Raw genomic sequence first — 18,923 nt, forward strand, 5'->3', positions numbered from 1 at the left:
TGTGAGTTTAAAGAGAGACCAAGCATTCTGCAGAAAGATTTCTCAAATACCAGTGAAATTCAGTGAGTTTCTGTTTTGAGGCAGGTATGCTGGTCTTGGACACCAGGAAGCTCCCCAAATTGAATCTTTGTCACTTATCTGCAGACGTTGACAAGCATCTCATGAGATATTTGGCAATCATTTATTGGACGTGCTTCTTGTTCCAATCTTTCTTTTTCTTCTCATGTCTTGTGTACTTCCTTTATGTCCCTGTAAGTCAGTTTCATATTTTGCATTTTCCTTTTTGTACAGTTTTGGTAAGGAAGGGCCCTGATGGAAAAGCAGAACTGGTGCTCCTAGACCACGGGTTGTATGAAAGCTTGAATCTAAAGTAAGTGCTTTTCTAAAATAAATTGTCCTTGATTTTTGTTTTCATTTATTATTTGTTCACAGATTGTGGGTATTTTCACTGTTTACTTTACTTCCTGTAGCATTTCAATGCGTTGCTATGGTAGAATAGTATTGTCTTTAAACCGTAAATCCCAACCAGTGCCTTAAGGGTTGTCTTGCAGCTCCTATTACTTTGTAAAAATAGGTGACAAACTCTTGAAACTTTTGATGTGAAAGAGAGCTTGATTATAACTGTAATTATTTGAATTTACAAATGGAGCTGGGGAAGATCTGTTTACATAGAAAGGAACACAGCCTGGCATTTGGACTCAAATCACAAAGACAGCTACACTGCTGGCGAAATTCAGCTCTGAAAACTTGTTTTCCCTTGGGGAAGAGAAAGTTGAGATTTGGTAGAGGGTGAGTCTGGACGGGATACAGAGGGAAACAATTCCCATTGATGGAAGGATCAAGAGCAAGAGGGCGCAGATTGGAGATATGAAAAACATTTTCCTGTAGAGTGTGGTTGGGGTCTGGATTGCATTGACTGAAGGTGTCGTATAAACAGGTTCAGTTCAGACGTTCAAAAGGAAGAATATGGAGGATTTTGGGGAGAAGGCTGGGAAATTGTACAATTTCTGTCAGAGAGCCTGCACAGAAACAACAAGCTGAAAGGCTGCCTTTTGAGCTGTAACCATTCCCTGTCTGTGATGTCTCTTGAGTATGTATTAAACTTTTCCTTCTGACTTAAAGAACCAGAATGTTACATACAGAGCTATTGGGTGTTTAAATGTCTCTGCCACAGTCCAAGCCTGAAAAATGAAGACAATTTTGAGCACATTCTGCAAGTAACAGCTGAAGTTTGGTTTCAAAGTAATGATGCAACACTGGATTCACCACTGTGGTTTAGCAGTTAGCACTGCTGCCTCACAACGGCAGGGACCTGGGTTCGATTCCAGCCTCTGGTAACTGTGTCTGTGTGGTGTTTGCACATTCTCCCCGTGTCTGCGTGGGTTTCCTCTGGGTGCTCCGGTTTCCCCCACAGTCCAAAAAATGTGCAGGTTATGTGAATTGGCCATGCTAAATTGCTCATAGTGTGTAGGTTAGGTGCATTAGTCAGGGATAAATGTAAAGTAATAGGTGAGGGGAATGGGTTTGGGTTGGTTACTCCTCAGAGGGTTGGTGTGGACTTTTTGGGCCAAAGGGCCTGTTTCCACACTAGGAGTGCTTTTAAAAAAAAAGATGAGGAATGTGTAAAGTGGATGGTTCCAGAGCCCAGTTTCCCAATCTACATCACTGGCTGTGTGCCAGAGATCCATCAGAATATTTACTGTCCTGCTTTGTAAACACAAGTTGAGATTGTGCTTATCTTATCTTAGAAGTCTGCTCAGCACTGGCCTTGCTCTCTCTGGGGTTGACTGAGTTATGCCTGTGTTTATGCATGTTTTTAGTTTGAAAGTTACAAATCATCTACAGCCCTGAGACAGCCTTGGTGAGAAAATTAACGATTTTCATCATTGCAAACAGCACTGTTGCCTCTCAAAGTTGGCCAGCACCAGGTAGTTTGGAAAAGCTGGTCTTTGGAAATGTGTAGGCTCCAGATGGAACTGTTCGCTGTTTATGACCCCTTCCTTTATTCTGGGAGACCCAGAATCTGTCATCTACTGTTAAAAAGATTCTAGAACTGAGCATTATATAAAGTTATGGTCCTCTGGAGAGGGTGGGTAAGGGGAATACCAATTCAATCAGTGTGTTTCTGTTTAAACAAAAATAATGAGTAAGTTGGCTATAACTTGAGTCAGATCTCAGAATCAAGGTAAGAATTTCAAATGTTGCATCCAAGCACATTAGTTTGATTCTGGTCCTTCGCCCTTTGTTTGAAGAAAGGATAATGCTCTCAACCTACACAGACCGCGTAAACAGTCATTCTGTCATCCCATCCGTAAACTCAATCCATGCCTCAAAATCGAAGAATCCCTTCCTCTCCCTTGAAGATGAGCTCAGAAGATTAATTCTCCACCTCAAACCATATATATGACCCATTGAGGAAGAATCAGCCTAATCCACTAATTCTCCAGATCTCACTAAAATCATATGCAGAATAATGAGATACTGCATTTGCTTAGGGCAAAGGAATATACAATAAATAGTGGTATACTAAGTAGTGTAAAGGAACACAAAAAATTTTGGAATGCATGTCTCTATAGATCCCTGAATGTGGCAGGATAGGTGATTAAGATCACCTACAGAATACTTTCCTTTCTTGGCCAAAACTTAAACATGGGCAGTAAGGTTACTTGGTCCATAGCTAAAGGATCACCAGCAGCACCACTGAAAATACAGGGAAGATTTATGATGATGTTGACAGGAATGGAAAATTATTGGCATTGGAACAGTTTGAATGTGCTGGGCTTGTTTGGAAAGTAGGAGGCGAAGGGAAGTTTCAGCTGAAATGTCTCAAATTGGCTTAGTTTGTAGCAGACTTGCCAATGAGTGAGAAGGACGTGGGTTCAAGTCCTGCTGTGTTTGAGCATGAAAGTTTAGGGTTGGAACTCCATTGCAGTACTGAGGGAATGCAGCACAGAATGTTGTTTCTGATGAGACAGTAAACTGAGTAATTAAACACCTTTGACATTATGTTGAAGAGTGGGAGAGTTAGCCTTGGTCACCATTGTTGAATTTTCCATTATCAACAATAGAGATGTATTACCACTGACTAGAAACTGAGCTGAAATAGCCATATAAATTCTCTGACATGAAGAGTGGTCAGAGGTTAGGAATCCTACAGCGAGTAACTTGCCCCCTGACTCTCCAAAGCCTATCCAGCAAAAGTCACACATCTGATGGAGTATTCCCCACTTGCCTGAATGAGTGCAGACTCCACCAACACTCAAAACGTTTGACACCATCCAGGACAACGCAGTCCCCTTGATTGGCACCACATCCACTTGCACTCTCTCCACTGATTCTCAGTAGCAGCAGTATGTACCATCTACAAGGTATACACCTTGTATGGCAGGAATTCACCAAAATTGTAAAAATAACATTTCAAGTTATCACCTCTGATTCCTTTGTCAGTCACCTGAAATCTGTGCCTTCTATTGACTAGGAGAAAGTGAGGACTGCAGATGCTGGAGATCAGAGCTTAAAAATGTGTTGCTGGAAAAGCGCAGCAGGTCAGGCAGCATCAAAGGAGCAGGAGAAATCGATGTTTCGGGCATAAGCCCTTCTTCAGGACTTATGCCCAAAACGTCGATTCTTCTATTGACTGTTCAACTATTGAAAAGTTTCTTTAATTATCCCCCACTTCATGATTTTAAATCTCTTTCTCAGCTCTAAGGACAACTTAAGCTGGAAACATTTCTAGCAAGTTGTGTTTTTTAAAAATTTACTCATGGGACAAGAGCATTGCTGGCTAGTGAGTATTTCTTGTTTGTCCCTAGCTGCCCTTGAGAAGGTGATGGTGAACTGCCACCTTGAAACAACGCAATCCACATGCTCTAAGTTGACCCACAATGTCCTCAGGGTAGGAATTCCAGGATTTTGACCTAGCAATAGTGAAGGAACAGAGATATATTTTTCAGTTAGGATAGTGAGTGGCTTGAAAGGGAACTTGCAGGTGATAGTGTTGTTCCTATGTGTTGTCTGCCCTTGTTATTCTAAATGCATGTGGTCATGGGTTTAGAAGGAGCTGTCTTGGATCTCTTGTGAATTTGTCTGTACATCTTCTAGCTTGTACACAGTGCTGCTACTGAAGTAGGCGGAGTAGATGCTTGCTTCTGGATAGTGTTAAGTTGCTTCTGTTGTTGGAACTGCTCCCATCCAGGGGAGTATTCCATCACACTCCTGACTTGTGCTTTGTAGATGGTGGACATGCCTTGGGGAGTCAAGAGGTGAGTTACTTAAGTATTTCTACCCTTTGATCTGCTCTTGTAGCCAGTGGTTTATGTATTAAGTCCAATTGAACATCTGGTCAATGGTCACCCCCAGAATGTTGATAGTGGGGGATCCAGTGATGGTAACACCATTGAATGTTAAGAGGCGGTATTTCGATTCTCTCTTATTGGAAATCTTCAGCATGAGGCATTAGTGTGCTGTGAATGTTACTTGCCACTTGTCAGCCTAAGCCTGGATATTGTCCAGATCTTGTCACATTTGAACATAGGCTGCTTCATTATCTGAGGAGTCATGAATGGTGCTGAACACTGTGCTATCATTGGCAAACATTCCCACTTCTGACCTAATGATGGAGGGAAGGTCATTGAAGCACCTGAAGATGGTTCCACCTAGAACACTACCCTGAGAAACTCCTGCACCGATGCCCTGGAGTTGAGATAACTGACCTCCAGTAACAACAACCATCTTTCTGTGTACCAGTATGACTCCAACTAGCAGAGAGTTTGCCCCCGATACCCATTGATTCCAATTTGCTAGGGGTCCTTAACACTGTTGAATGCAACTTTAATGTCAAGGAGTGTTACTCTCACCTCACTTCTGGACTACTGTTCTTTTGTCCATGTTTGAATCAAGGCTGTAATGAGGTCAGAAGTTGAGTAGCCCTGGTAGAACCCAAACTGAACATCACTAAGTAGGTTAGTGCTGAGCCAGTGCTGTTTGATAGCCCTGTCAATTGTACCTTACATCACTTTACTAATGACCAAGAGTATATTTATTAATTGACCTGGTTAGATTTGTCCTTTTTTTGTGTATAGTACGTACCTGTGCAATTATCCACATTATTGGGTAGATGCTGGTACTTGTAACTGTGCTGGGAGAGCCTTGCTAGGGGAGCGGCAAGTGCTGGAGCACAAGTCTTCAGTACCATTGCTGAAATATTGTCAGGATCCATTACCTTTGCAGTTTCTGGTGGTTCCAATGAGTTTTTGATATCACTTGGAGTGAATTGAATTGGCTGAAGAGTACTATCTGTGGTGCTGGGTACAACTGAGAAGGTTGAAGTGGATCAGCTAGTCAGCATTTCTGGCTGAGGATTGCTGCAAGTGCTTTAGCCTTGCCATTTGCATTGCTGTGCTGGGTCTTCCATCATTGAGGATGGGAATATTTATGGTGCAAGTTGTGTACTTGACCATTCCCAATCGTGACTGCAGAGTTTACTTAGAATTCAAAACTTTGGAGAAATTATCTTTCTAAATAGTGGTGCTCTGAATTGGTCAGGTTGCTCCAGCTGCAGCCAAACCCATGTTTTGTGTCCATTTAGCACCCTGGCTTCTGTACTCTCTGCTTGTTTTTAAAACCCAGTATTCAATATCCTTTACTAATTGTTTTATTGACTTGTCCCTCAAAAGATTTTTGTACATCTCAGCGATTGTACTCACACTCCACTTGCTAAATTGCACTGTTCAGTATGTTTTTGTGTTGAATTTCAGTTTGCCTCCTTTTCATCGATTTGTCCAAATTCTCCTGAAATCCAATATAACTTTCTTCACTGTTTATTACACTTGTGTTTTGTGTCTGTATCTTAAAATCCAAGTTATTAATGTACATTTAAAGCCACTGTGTTTCTAGCACTATATGCTTGGGAACTTAAATTCCATCCAGTTTGGCAAAACAGCCACTCAAGGTTTGTATCCAGGCTGCTATTGCACCTTTATCCTCCTGAGTTCAAAAGCATGCAGTTTATCAAATGCTTCTGAATGTCCACATAAACAACAACAGAAATTGTTGGAAAAGCTCAGCAAATCTGAGAGAAGGTCACTCGACCCAAAACATTAACTGATTTCTCTTCAAAGCTACTGCCAGACCTGCTGAGCTTTTCCAATAATTTGTTTTTGTTTCTGTTGTTATTGCTTCTTTTCTGATTTAAAGCAGCCGCAGTTCTTTCAGGTTTTTATTTAACAATAACAACAGCCTCATCCACCCTTTGTTAATCTCAATGATTTTTAATCAAGTTAGTCAAACACACTTTTGTCCTGAACAGATTTAAGATGGCTCTCCTTTATTAGTCTTAAAATCAAATGACTTGGACAATTTTAGATTATCTCAAGCTATTTTTTCCAAGGTTTTCTTGCCATTGATTTTTAACTGACCCGCCTAAAATTGTCTTGTTTACTCTCTTCTTTTTTGGACAACAGTGTGAATTTTCAATTTTCTAGACCTCAGGCAGAAATTGGAAGATTGTGGCTAGCAACTCCCAGTTCTTATCTCGAGTCTTTCAGTAATTTAATTATTCATTTCAGACTGACCTATGGATGATCACTCCTCCACCAAAGGGGAATATACAATATCAAATTTAATCCCCAATCTCCCTTGAGATAATAGAGACAACAGCATAGCCACCTCAAGTCACTCAGTGGAGAGCTGCCACTTCAATCACTACAACATGTGCTGAAGAATCTTCCGAAATGCTGTTACGTATGAAATGTAGGAAATTCAATATGTCTTTGAGGTATAGATCCTGGAACATTGATACTTAGTGGCAGAGAGGAGCTGTGGATGTTTGATAATGTAATTACTGACCCTTCAGATTAGATCCTGTGTCTATCAGATGCTTTTCATTTACTCTTAGGGACAGGATTACTCTCTGCAAACTCTGGCGTTCCATCATCCTGCTCAATGATGCTGCAATGAAGAAATTTGCCAATGAGCTGGGGGTCAAAGGTAAGGGACGTGATTTTTCTATCCATAAAGTTTTTTTTTCCCTTTGTTCAGTGGACGTGTTCATTACTGGCTATGCCAGTGGTTATTGCTCAGAGTACTGTTATTGCACTGGGCTAAGTCTCTGTAGAATCAAAACAACAGCTCTTAGTCATCTGGCATAATACTTCACCTATTAATGTTCCATTCCTCTGTATAAATAAGGTTGCTAATATCTTGATTTATTCACATTTCTGATTTATCACCACCTTCAGGTTGAGGAGTGTTTGATGGAGATGTTGTAGAGGCAATATTATTTTATACCAAGGGATTGTTCTTCCCTATATGATGCCAATTAATTTATCAATGACGCTTAACAGAAAACATGATTTTATTTCCACAGAGGCCAGGTTATTGAGTATATTTAGAAGAAAGATTGATCATCTTGGCAATCAAGAGTTATAAGGTTATGGAGAGGAAGCAGGAAAATAGGGTTGAAAAACCTATTACCCATGATTGAATGGCCTAATTTCTGCTTCTATGTCTATGGTCTTATGATTTGCATTCTCCTCTAAGTGGAAAAATATTTTTGGACAATAATTGTATTTTAACAATACTGTCTTCTAGTAGATTTGTCAACTTTAAGTCATCATTGGACAAGCATATGGACGTACATGGAATAGTGTAGGTTAGATGGGCTTCAGATTGGCCCTTGATGTTGCACTGACCTGCAGCGTGTGAAAATAAGTCCCCTGGACTGGATGGGATTTATCCTAGGATCCTCTGGGAAGCCAGGGAGGAGATTGCTAAGCCTTTGGCATTGATCTTTAAATTGTCATTGTCTACAGGAATAATGCCAGAAGACTGGAGGATAGCAAATGTGGTTCCCCTGTTCAAGAAGGGGAGTAGAGACAATCCTGGTAATTATAGACCAGTGAGCCTTCCTTCAGTTGTTGGTAAAGTGTTAAGCGAGGGGATTTATAATCATCTAGAAAAGAATAATTTGATTAGGGATAGTCAGCATGATTTTGTGAAGGGTAGGTTGTGCCTCACAAACCTGGAGTTCTTTGAGAAGGTGACCAAACAGGTAGATGAGAGTAAACCAGTTGATGTGATGTATATGGATTTCAGCAAGGCGTTCGATACTGTTCCCCACAGTAGGCTATTGTACAAAATGCAGAAGAATGGGATTGTGTCGAGATATAGCAGTTTGGATCAGTAATTGGCTTGCTGAAAGAAGATGGTGGTTGATGAGAAACGTTCATCCTGGAGTCCAGTTACTCGTGGTGTACCACAAGGGTTGGTGTTGGGTCCACTACTGTTTGTCATTTTTATAAATGACCTGGATGAGGGCGTAGAAGGGTGGGTTAGTAAATTTGCAAACGACACTAAGGTCGGTGGAATTGTGGATAGTGACGAAGGGTGTTGTAGGTTACAGAGAGGCTAAGCTGCAGAGCTGGGCTGAGAGGTGGCAAATAGAGTTTAATGCAGACAAGTGTGAGGTGATTCACTTTGGTCAGAGTAACCGGAATGCAAAGTACTGGGCTAATGGTAAGGTTCTTGGTAGTGTAAATGAGCAGAGAGATCTCTGTGTCCAGGTACACAGATCCTTGAAAGTTGCCACCCAGGTTGACGGAGTTGTTAAGAAGGCATAGAGTTTTTTAGTGTTTATTAATAGAGGGATCGAGTTATGGAACCATGAGGTACAGCTACAGCTGTACAAAACTCTGGTGCAGCCACACTTGGGGAATATTGTGTACAGTTCTGGTCACCGCATTATAAGGAGGATGTGGAAGCTTTGGAAAGGGTGCAGAGGAGATTTACTAGGATGTTGCCTGGTATGGAGGGAAGGTCTTACGAGGAAAGGCTGAGGGAGTTGAGGCTGTTTTCATTAGAGAGGAGGAGGTTGAGAGGTGACTTAATAGAGACATATTAAGATAATCAGGGTGGACAGGGAGAGCCTTTTTCCAAGTATGGTGACGATGAGCATGAGGGGGCATAGCTTTAAATGGAGGGGTGAAAGATATAGGACAAATGTCAGAGGTAGTTTCTTTACTCAGACAGTAGTAAGGGTATGGAATGCTTTGCCTGCAACGGTAGTAGATTTGTCAACTTTAAGTCATCATTGGACAAGCATATGGACGTACATGGAATAGTGTAGGTTAGATGGGCTTCAGATTGGCCCTCGATGTTGCACTGACCTGTCATGCCAAAGGGTCTGGACACAGTAGATAGTCCATGTTCTCAATCTTTTCAAAAGTGGGAATATTAAGATTCAAATTTGAGGGAATAAATAAAGGGAACAAAAGCTAGATGAGAAACCTTTCATATAATGAATATTTAAGGGCTAGGATACTTTGCCCAAATGTGTGGTGGAGGCAGATTGACATTAGATTCCCTACACTGTGGAAACAGGCCCTTCGTCCCAACAAGTCCACACCGACCCTCCAAAGCGTAACCCACCCAGCCCCATTTCCCTCTGACTAATGCACCTAACACTATGGACAATTTTTAGTATGTCCAATTCATCTGACCTGCACATCCTTGGACTGTGGGAGAAAACCCACACAGACATTGGGAGAATGTACAAACTCCACACAGACAGTCATCCAAGGCTGGAATTGAACCTAGGACCCTGGTACCGTGAGGCTGCAGTGTTAACCACTGAGCCACTGTGCCACCCAATTGAAGGTTCAACTGAAACAATTGAAAGGAGATAAAATGATTATCTGAAAAAGATCAATGGAGCTGCTATAATGGGCTGAATGACCAACTTCTGTGCTATAATAATTCTATGAATCTGTAAAGTGCCACCAGTTAATTATAAATAAGTATGCATGAGCACTTTGAGCCTGGAAAAGAAGTTGCAAATAAAAACTGAAAAGGGTTTGCATAAACACAAGGGCACCATCCACAGGGCTGCTATGGTGAATCCTGACAATAAGTCTTCAATTTCTCATGAAAATAAGTCACTTTGAGATTAGATTAATTAGGAAAACCCCTTGGTGCAATAATTCAAAAGCATTTGATCTACCTCAGAAGTCTCAGCATATTTCTGTAGATCGTGATGTAGCACAAATGGGGAGGTGCCTGTGTTGGACTGGGGTGGACAATGTTAAAAATCACACTTCCAAATAAACCTGTTGGACTATAACCTGGTGGTGTGATTTTTTAACTTCATACAACACGAAAACATCCTTCAGTCCAACCAGTCCATGCTGACCATGATCCCAAACTAAACTAGTCCCACCTGCCTGTATTTAGCCCATATCCCTCCAAACATTTATCTAAATGTCTTTTAAATGTTGTAATTGTACCCACATGCACCACTTCCACCAGTGTAGAAAATGTATCCCTCATGTCTTTTTTTAAATTTCTCTCCTCTCACTTAAGAACATGCCTTCTAGTCTTGAAATACCCCACCCTAGGGAAAAATGCACCTGCAATTCACCTTAAACCTCTGAACCAGGAATTCCTGATGAAGGGCTTTTGCCCGAAATGTTTTTTTTTTATCCTGCTTCTCTGATGCTGCCTGACCTGCTGTGCTTTTCCAGCACCACTCAATCTCCAGCATCTGCAGTACCTGCTTTCACCTTGAAGTCCCAGCCTATCCACCCTCTCTTTATAACTCAAACGCTCCATTCCTGGTAACATCCTAGTAAATCTCTTCTGAACTCTCTCCAGTTTAATAATATCCATCCTATAACAGGGTTACCAGAACTGACCACAATACTCCAGAAGAGGCCTCTCCAACATCCCAACTCATAAAAGATCTCAGCAATGAAAGCAAGAATGCTAAATACCTTCTTAACCACCCTATCGATATGTGTTGCAAACTTTAAAGAACTACCTACCTGAATTCCTAGGGGTCTCTGCTCTCCAACTAACCAAGGCTCGAGTTTTAATTGTATAAGTTTAGATGGTAACTCTTACTCAAAAGTCCTTCCTCCACCATTTCCCCTCCCTTTGTAGATTACTTCCTGTTCTGTGAGATCCTGTTACAACGACCTATCAATATGCGGGAGACAGCTTACCAGCTGGCCAATATGATGACAAGGGAGGAAAGGGCCTACATGCAGGACATGGCCAGCAATCATTTTGACAGGATCATCCAGGTGCTGAAGGACCTACCACGTCCCATGTTGCTAGTCTTCAGGAACATCAACACTGTCCGGTGTATAAATGTCATCCTAGGCTCACCTGTTGACCGATATGTCCTGATGGCTAGAAGGTAACTCTAGAAATGTTGTATTACTGTACCATTAACTACTGGCTTTCCTGATAGCTGATTATCCTCAAGCAGCATGTGTTTCCTGTTTCTGTGCACTTTGTTGACTGCAACCAACCAAATGCAGGAAAGATTTATGCAGTCTGCCCTCATAACTTAATTCCTTGAATTGTGATACCAGTATCAAACATAGAAAGAACGAAGCAGAGTAGAGCTCACTGAGACTTGCCCACTAAGTTGCAGGTTTAATATGCACTGCTGTCACTAGTGAAGATGACTAGAGCCTGTTCATTTGGTATTTACTGGCAGTTCTGATACAGCCAGGAATATTTGCATCCAAATGAACAGCAGTGTGTTTATGTTGTTTTTGAATCCTTGACCTCGGTCATGGTTGAATCTTGTTTTGCAGTTGAATTCTAAAGCAGTACAGGAATGGGCTTACATACATAATTTTTCAGCTATTTTCCACTAATCTAACTTTAAAAGAAGCTGTGTTGATAATTTTAGACCTTGGTGCAGAGGATGTGAACAACTTTTGTTTTCCACACGTCCTGTTTTAAGCAAAAGTTAACAATTACAAATGACTCTCTGCAGTTCATTTAGCACCTGTAACACTAATATTGGCCTGAAGATCAATTACCAAACCTGCTGGTTCTGGTAATTTTTAGCTTAGGTTAGATTCCCTACAGTGTGGAAACAGGCCCTTCAACCCAACAAATCCACACCGACAATCCAAAGAGTAACCCACCCAGACCCATTTTCCTCTGACTAATGCAGCTAACACTATGGGCAATTTGGTATAGCCAATTCACCTAACCTGCACATCTTTGGACTGTGGGAGGAAACCGGAGCACCCAGAGGAAACCCACACAGACACTGGGAGAATGTGCAAACTCCACACAGTCACCCAAGGCTGGAATAGAACCTGGGACGCTGATTCTGTGAGGCAGCAGTGCTAACCACTAAGCCATCGGGCTGCGATACCGTTTAATTTACTAAAGTGAATAAATTGTCGAGTACTGCTTTAAAAAAAAGTATTGACGAAACCATTTTGTTGAATTGAACAGGTGTGGTATGTATACATGCTGTTTGTCCATCTGCAAAGATCAGAGTCTAGTGAACGAACTGCTTCAACTCACCAATTTAGTTCTCTGCCACGGGCAAGGTTTTTTGAAAAAAAAAGGCTTGCCAACAATATGACTTGTCAATGTTTACACTCTTGAGCACCAGCCAAAGACCAGCATGTATATGCTTCCTTTACCACCTTAGCCATTAGTGTTGCCACTTAGTGATCTATGGACTTTTAACCCAAGATCCCTCTATATATCAATGTTTCAAAGGGTCCTACCAATTACTGTATACAGAGGAACCATGAGAATCCAACATGACATGGCAGGGAGTATTTTGCAAAGTTAATTGAACTCTGGATAATCGAATGCTGGATAACTTAGTTTAGCCAAGCATCGGGACCTTGGGATCTTGCTGGATAATCAGATATTTGGATAATTGAGGTTCCTCTGCACTTTGTTCCTGCATTTGATGTCAAAATGAATCAGCCCACACTTAGGCATCTGTCATTTCACCACCCATCTTTCCAGTTGATCTACAATATATCTTTTGGGGTAGCAGCTTGATATGGACCTGGCCGACTCTGTGAAGTTTGCACATTCTTCCTGTGTCTGTGTGAGGATACTCCAGTTTCCACCCATCAAAAGATGTGCAGGTTAGATGGATTGGCTATGCTAAAATTGCCATGTAGTGTCCAGGGTTTTGCAGGCTAGTTGGATTAGCCATGGTAATTGCAGGGATAGGGGGTTGCTCTTCAGAGGTTTGGTACGGACTTGATAGGCCAAATGGCCTCTTCACAACTGCATAGTTTTAATGTTTGCAAACGTACTCGTCAGACTGTCTATATTTACATCACTAAATAGTTCTGTGGAATTGATAATTAGCAATTTTTCAGGTTAATGCCTGCTGCAGTCATCCTGGCTATATCCCTCCAGTGATTCAGATGAAGAATCTGAAGCTTACTAGGGTGATGTCTTTGGTCCATCTGCAAGAGCTAATGTTGAACCAAAGTTCCTTGGCCCCTTGTGTTATTTGGGGCTTTTAGATTTATTATCATATCTAGGTCAGGAATCATACACATACTCCAGAGTGAGAGATGATCTCTGAATGTCAGAAACATCAAACTTCTGTCTCTCTCTCTCTCTCTCTCTTTGCAGTGCGGTTAAAGCACACAGTCTGTTAACAAATAAATACACTAGAGGATTTTGGAGAGTTGGTGCTTTGAAGTGGCTAAAGATAAAATGGGCAAGCCTCCAGTTTGAGATCGGTCTCCGGTAAGCTTGGCAGAGATTATTATAAAGACTGCTCTGAGAAACAGGCCTGAGCAGTTCAACTATTCAGCATACTGTGATCGCTGGGGCATGTATCAGCAAACTCAATCCCCACAAATGCACTTCCATTTGAAGGATACTTAGATAGCAGAAATTCAGGCCATTCATGTCCTTAACCAGTGAGCCCAAGGCCTATAATAGGCATAACTAGAGCCCATGGTACTATCCCTGTCTCTGAGGCACATGGAACACTCCTTGTTCCAGTCCTACCCATAAGTCTGTCTGGTATACCAATGACATCATTGCTACTTTCCCCTTCTCCGAATCCCTCCAGTGCAGATGGAGGCCACTCAGCCCAGAGTCCATACTGACCCTCTAAAGATCACCCCTCCCAGACCCCCTCTCATCCATGTACACAGTCACCAGAGGGTGTATGTAATCAAATCCAGGTCCCCTGGTGCTATGAGGTAGCAGTGCTAACCACTGAGCCACCGTGCTACTCTATCATCTCGTTTGCTTCCAATTCCGACCCTGCTCTCACTTTTACCTGGTCCTTCTGACTCCTCCCTTCCTTGACATCTTTTCATTTCTGAGGACAGGCTCGCCATTATTATTTACTACAAATCGAACTCCCATTTACCATGACTATACATCCTAACAGCCTGCTTCCTGTAAAGAATCTGTTCCATTCTCTCAAGTTCCTTCACCTCCATCTCATCCACTTTGATGATGCCAACTTTGACAAGGGAGCCCACCTTCCTCAGCCGAGGATTCCCCAGCACCGTAGTTAACAGCCCTCAGCTGGGTCCAACCCATCTCCCACACTTTGATCCTCAGCCATCGCCTTCCCTCCCAAAATAGTGACAATTTCCCCCTTGTCCTCACCTACCATCCCACCAGCATCCACAGCCAGAGGATCATTAACCACCATTTCCACCACCACTGTCACCAGATATTCATTCCATTCCCTCCTTTCACAGCTTTCGGAATAGATCATTTGTCTACTGCATTCACTGCTTAGTGGTCTCCAGTACATTGGAGAAACAAAGTGCAGTCTAGGCAGTCGCTTTGCAGAATACCTACTTTGTCTGCAAAATTAAGACCTGTCATTTCAACACTGGCCAACATAAGTCTCAGGTTTCCTGGGAAACTCTACAGCCTTTTGAACTTCATATTGACTTCAACGATTTTAAGGCTTGAACAGTTTCTCCTGTCCTTACACTTACCTCCCCCCACTCCCCAGGCCTTGTCATCACATGGGTTGCTACCACACAAAACCCATTGTCAGCTACTAATGATCCTCAATAGCAGCTATTTATTCTTCCAGGCTGACCTTTACCCATTCCTTGTCTACCCCACTGTTCATTCTCTCCCTCTGCTTTACTCTCCCACTGTCTTCCCTATCCACCACAACCCCATCTTCAGCACATACACCAACTTTTTCTGAGTCAAAACAGATGCTGCCAGACCTGCTGAGTTTTTCATGCTATTTCTGTTTATGTGCCTGTAAGGAGGGTGAGGGTTCAAGAATAATGTCCATTTCTTTAATTGAGATAATGGTCATGGGGGAGTGAAGTTGAAGTATTAGAAAACTAATTGTGGATAGAGTTGGTGCATTTAGTAACATAACTTTGTTTATCCCTCAGGTCAGAAAGTATGATGATGAAGATAATCTCTATGCTTGTGCGATTATTCATTTACTTTGGTCTGATAGTGCCAGATGAAGATTTATACAGTTACCTGCTGGAGTAGCATGTTGGGATGTCAATTCAAATCCTGTTAGAGGTGTGAGAATCTACTGGACCTTTTGTTTGGAAATTTTGGTTTCTTCTTACCTCAAATCAGAACAGAGTCTGACTAGCATGGCCACTGCCTAACCAAGCAGCCATGATCCTTGGGCAATGCTCAAAGTTAAATGGAAGGTTGGTCAAAGGGATCTGAAATCTGGCATTTTCACTCAGCTGGTATGGTTTCTGTCAACGTATCACTGGCAACCCTCATGCAAGAGCCTCTACCATTTCAGGCTAAATTGGAGCCGTTTCTCACAGTGCACCATTGAAGGAATGGAAACTTCAACTTTGTTACTGCTGTTTGGCAACAATAAGATTAATGAGCAGTTTTCTTGAACTAATAGTCTGCAATCCTTTGATTGAAATGACACAAATCACACAATGTCCTGAAATAAATCAGTCAGGAATTTGTTGGTGGATGGAAATTCTGAACCTCAACTCTTGTCTCTTCCTTTACCTGCACCACGACAGAATTTCTACTCTTAAGTCAGGAATGTAAGGCTATTCAGCATATAGAATCCCACCTCTGACCTATTAACGTTATCATGGTACTTACTTGAATGTTGAATGACTTTTGATATAGAGCTCTACAGCACAGAGACAGGCCCTTTAGCCCCAACTGGTCCATGTTGACCAAAATGTCCATCCATGCTAACACCATTAGCCCACATCCTTCTAAACCTTTCCTATCCACATATTTGTCCAAATGCCTTTTAAATGTTGTTAACGTACCCAATTCAACCATGTTCACTGGCAGCTCATTTCGTGTGCGTACGACCCTCTACAAAATGTTGCTCCTCAGGTTCCCTTTTATTCTTTCCCCTTTAACCTTAAACCGATGCCCTTTAGTCTTTGATTCCCCAACCCTGGGAATCAAAGACTAAAGTGCATTCACCCTATCCATGCCCCTCTGATCACATACACTTCTATAAGATTCTCCCTTCAGTCTCCAACACTCAAAGAAAAATGTCCTAGTTTGTCTAACTTCTCCCAATAAATCAGATTCTCTAGTCCTGGCAACATCCTTAAATTTCTTCTGCACTCTTTCCAGTTTACTAACATCCTGTACAACTGCAAAATAACTTCCCAACTTCTATACTCGATACCCTGACTAATGAAGGCCTTCTCTACTGCTGTCCACCTGTGACTCCACTTTCAGAAGACTGTGCACCTAAACTCCAAATTCCCTCTGTTCCACTACACTCCTTAAGGCCCGACCGTTCACCATGAAAGTACTAGCTTGATTTGACTTTCCAAAATGCAAGACCCCTCACTTATCTATATTAAACTCCATTTGCCATTTCTCGGCCCACTTCCCCAGTGGATCAATGCTCTGCTGCAATTTCTGACAACCTTCCTCACTGTCCATGATAGCTTCTACTCTAGTGTCATCTGCAAACCTACTAATCATGCCTTGTACCTTCTCAACCAAATCATTGTTATAGATTACAAATAGCAATGGATCCAGTACTGAACCCGGAGGCACTCCTCTAGTCACAGGCCTCCACTCTGACAAAGATCCTTCCACTATTACCCTCGGCTTCCTACCATCAAGCCAATTGTGTATCCAATTTACCAGCTTTCCCCTGGACTCCATGCAATATAACCTTCCAGAGCAGCCTACCAAGTGGAATCTTATCAAAAGCCTTACCAAAATCCATTTGGACTACATCTACCACCCTGTCCTTGTCAACCTTCCTGGTCACTTCATCTAAGGACTTAAAAAAAAATTGATCTGTCACTCACAAAGTCATGCTGACTATTCATAATCAAACCCGTAGCCAACAATTAGGTAGGGGTCCTGCAATTTCTTCTCTAGTCTCTTGCAGTGTTCTTGGATATATCTGGTCAGGACAGGAAACTTATCCATCTTCATATATTCTAATACATTCAGCACCTCCTGTGATATGGACAGTTGCCAAGATATTGCCACAAACTTCCCCAAGTCTTCATGTCTTTCTCCACAGGAGATATATTTATTGAGAACCTTGCCCATCTCCTGCGGTTTTTACAAATATGTGATCCTTGAGGGGTCCTATTCTGTCTCTATTATCCTTTTTCCTTTAATATACTTGGATTCACCCTAATCTTCTCAGCCAAGGCTCTCTTATGCTCCCTTTTCACCCTCCTAATTTCCTTCTTCACTTCTTGACTAATTCTAGTCAATGCCTCAATCGCCAGGATTCCCTAGTGTTGTCAACTGTACCTTTCACCCTCACAGGAACTTACAGACTTTAAAAGTGAGATAGCCAGAGTTCAAAGGCCTTCCACTTGCCAGAGATGCCTTAGTCAGCAAACTACTCCAGTGAACCTCTGCAAACTCCTGACTAACTCCATCAAAATTCACCTTGCCCCAACTTAGAACGTGAACCAGTTTTGTCCCTCTCCGTAACTATTTTAAAATTAATAGAACTATGGTCATTGGTCCCAAAGTGCTCCCCCACTGTCACCTGTCCTGCCCTATTTTCCAAGAGTAGGTTGAGTTTTATCCCTTCCTGAGTAGGACCCTCTATATACTGCTTGAGGAAACTTTCCTAAACGTGCTTAAATTCCACGCCATTTAAGTCCTTAATGCTATGGTAGTCCCAGTCTGTTAGGAAAATTTAAAAATCCCCTATGACAACCCTATTGATCCTGCAAGTCTCCCCAATCTCCCTGCACATTTGTTCCTCCAATTCCTGTTGACTACAACCCCAATAACGTCACCATCCCCTTTTTATTTCTTAGCTCCACCCACAAAGCCTCACTGGATGATTCTTCAGTTATTTCAATCTCTGGTTACTGCTGTGATACTCACCTCACTCAAAAATGCAAATCCCCCTCCCCTGGACCCTGGCACAGGCACATTAACAGCTATCCTGTCCATCCCTTATCAATGTTTCTGTAATAGCTACAATATCCCAGTTCCATGCAGAGTTCATCTGTCTTACCTCTCAGCCCTCTTGCATTGAAATAGGTGTAATTTAATCCAACAGGCATTCTTGCTGCCTGTTGTGTTCCAGCTTGACTTGTCACTTCACTTTACTATTTCTGATTACTGTATCTCCTTCTAGCTTTGCACTTGCCTCCCTGCTATAGAGGAACCAACCCCACTGCCAATCTAGCTTAAACCCTCCCTTCTAGCAAACCTGGCTGCCAAGCTATTGATTCCCCTCTAGTTCAGAGGTGACCTGTCCCTCCTGAACAAGTTACATCCATCCCAGAAAACATTCCAATGACTTAAAAGTCTGAATCCCTGCCCCCGAACCAATTCTTTAGCCATGCATTCATGTGTCATATCTTCCTGTACTTACCCTCACTAGCACATGACCTGGAAGTAATCTAGAAATTACTGCCAATGAGGTCCTGGTTTTTAACTTTTTTCCTAGCTCTCTATTCTCATTCCACAGGACCATGTACCCATTTCTACCTATGTCATTTGTGCCAACGTGCACAAAGGCTTCTGGCTGCTCACCCTACCCCTTGAGAATATTCTGCAGCTGCTCTGAGACAGCCTCGACCCTGGCACCTGGGAGGCAACACATCATCCTGGATTCCCGTTTGTGGCCACAGAATCTTGTCTGTTCGTTTAACTATTGAGTCTCCTATCACTAAGGTACTGTT

The 18,923-nt window shown here is 42.1% G+C and overlaps 1 protein-coding gene across 4 annotated transcripts in view; it reads left to right on the forward strand.

Moving 5' to 3' along the window:
* The window catches only part of adck5 (aarF domain containing kinase 5), a 136,713-nt gene extending 120,961 nt beyond the window's left edge, over positions 1-15,752 (forward strand). For all 4 annotated transcript variants that reach the window (XM_072576447.1, XM_072576448.1, XM_072576450.1 and 1 more), the window contains 5 exons: positions 292-370; positions 6,896-6,987; positions 10,936-11,194; positions 13,417-13,533; positions 15,177-15,752. In XM_072576447.1, the coding sequence (XP_072432548.1) occupies positions 292-370; positions 6,896-6,987; positions 10,936-11,194; positions 13,417-13,533; positions 15,177-15,282 (653 nt within the window). In that variant the 3' untranslated portion in view covers positions 15,283-15,752. The remainder of the gene's footprint in view (positions 1-291; positions 371-6,895; positions 6,988-10,935; positions 11,195-13,416; positions 13,534-15,176) is intronic.
* The last annotated feature ends 3,171 nt before the right edge of the window (positions 15,753-18,923 follow it).

This window comes from Chiloscyllium punctatum, chromosome 8, assembly GCF_047496795.1.
Source record: "Chiloscyllium punctatum isolate Juve2018m chromosome 8, sChiPun1.3, whole genome shotgun sequence".
Classification (NCBI taxonomy): domain Eukaryota; kingdom Metazoa; phylum Chordata; class Chondrichthyes; order Orectolobiformes; family Hemiscylliidae; genus Chiloscyllium; species Chiloscyllium punctatum.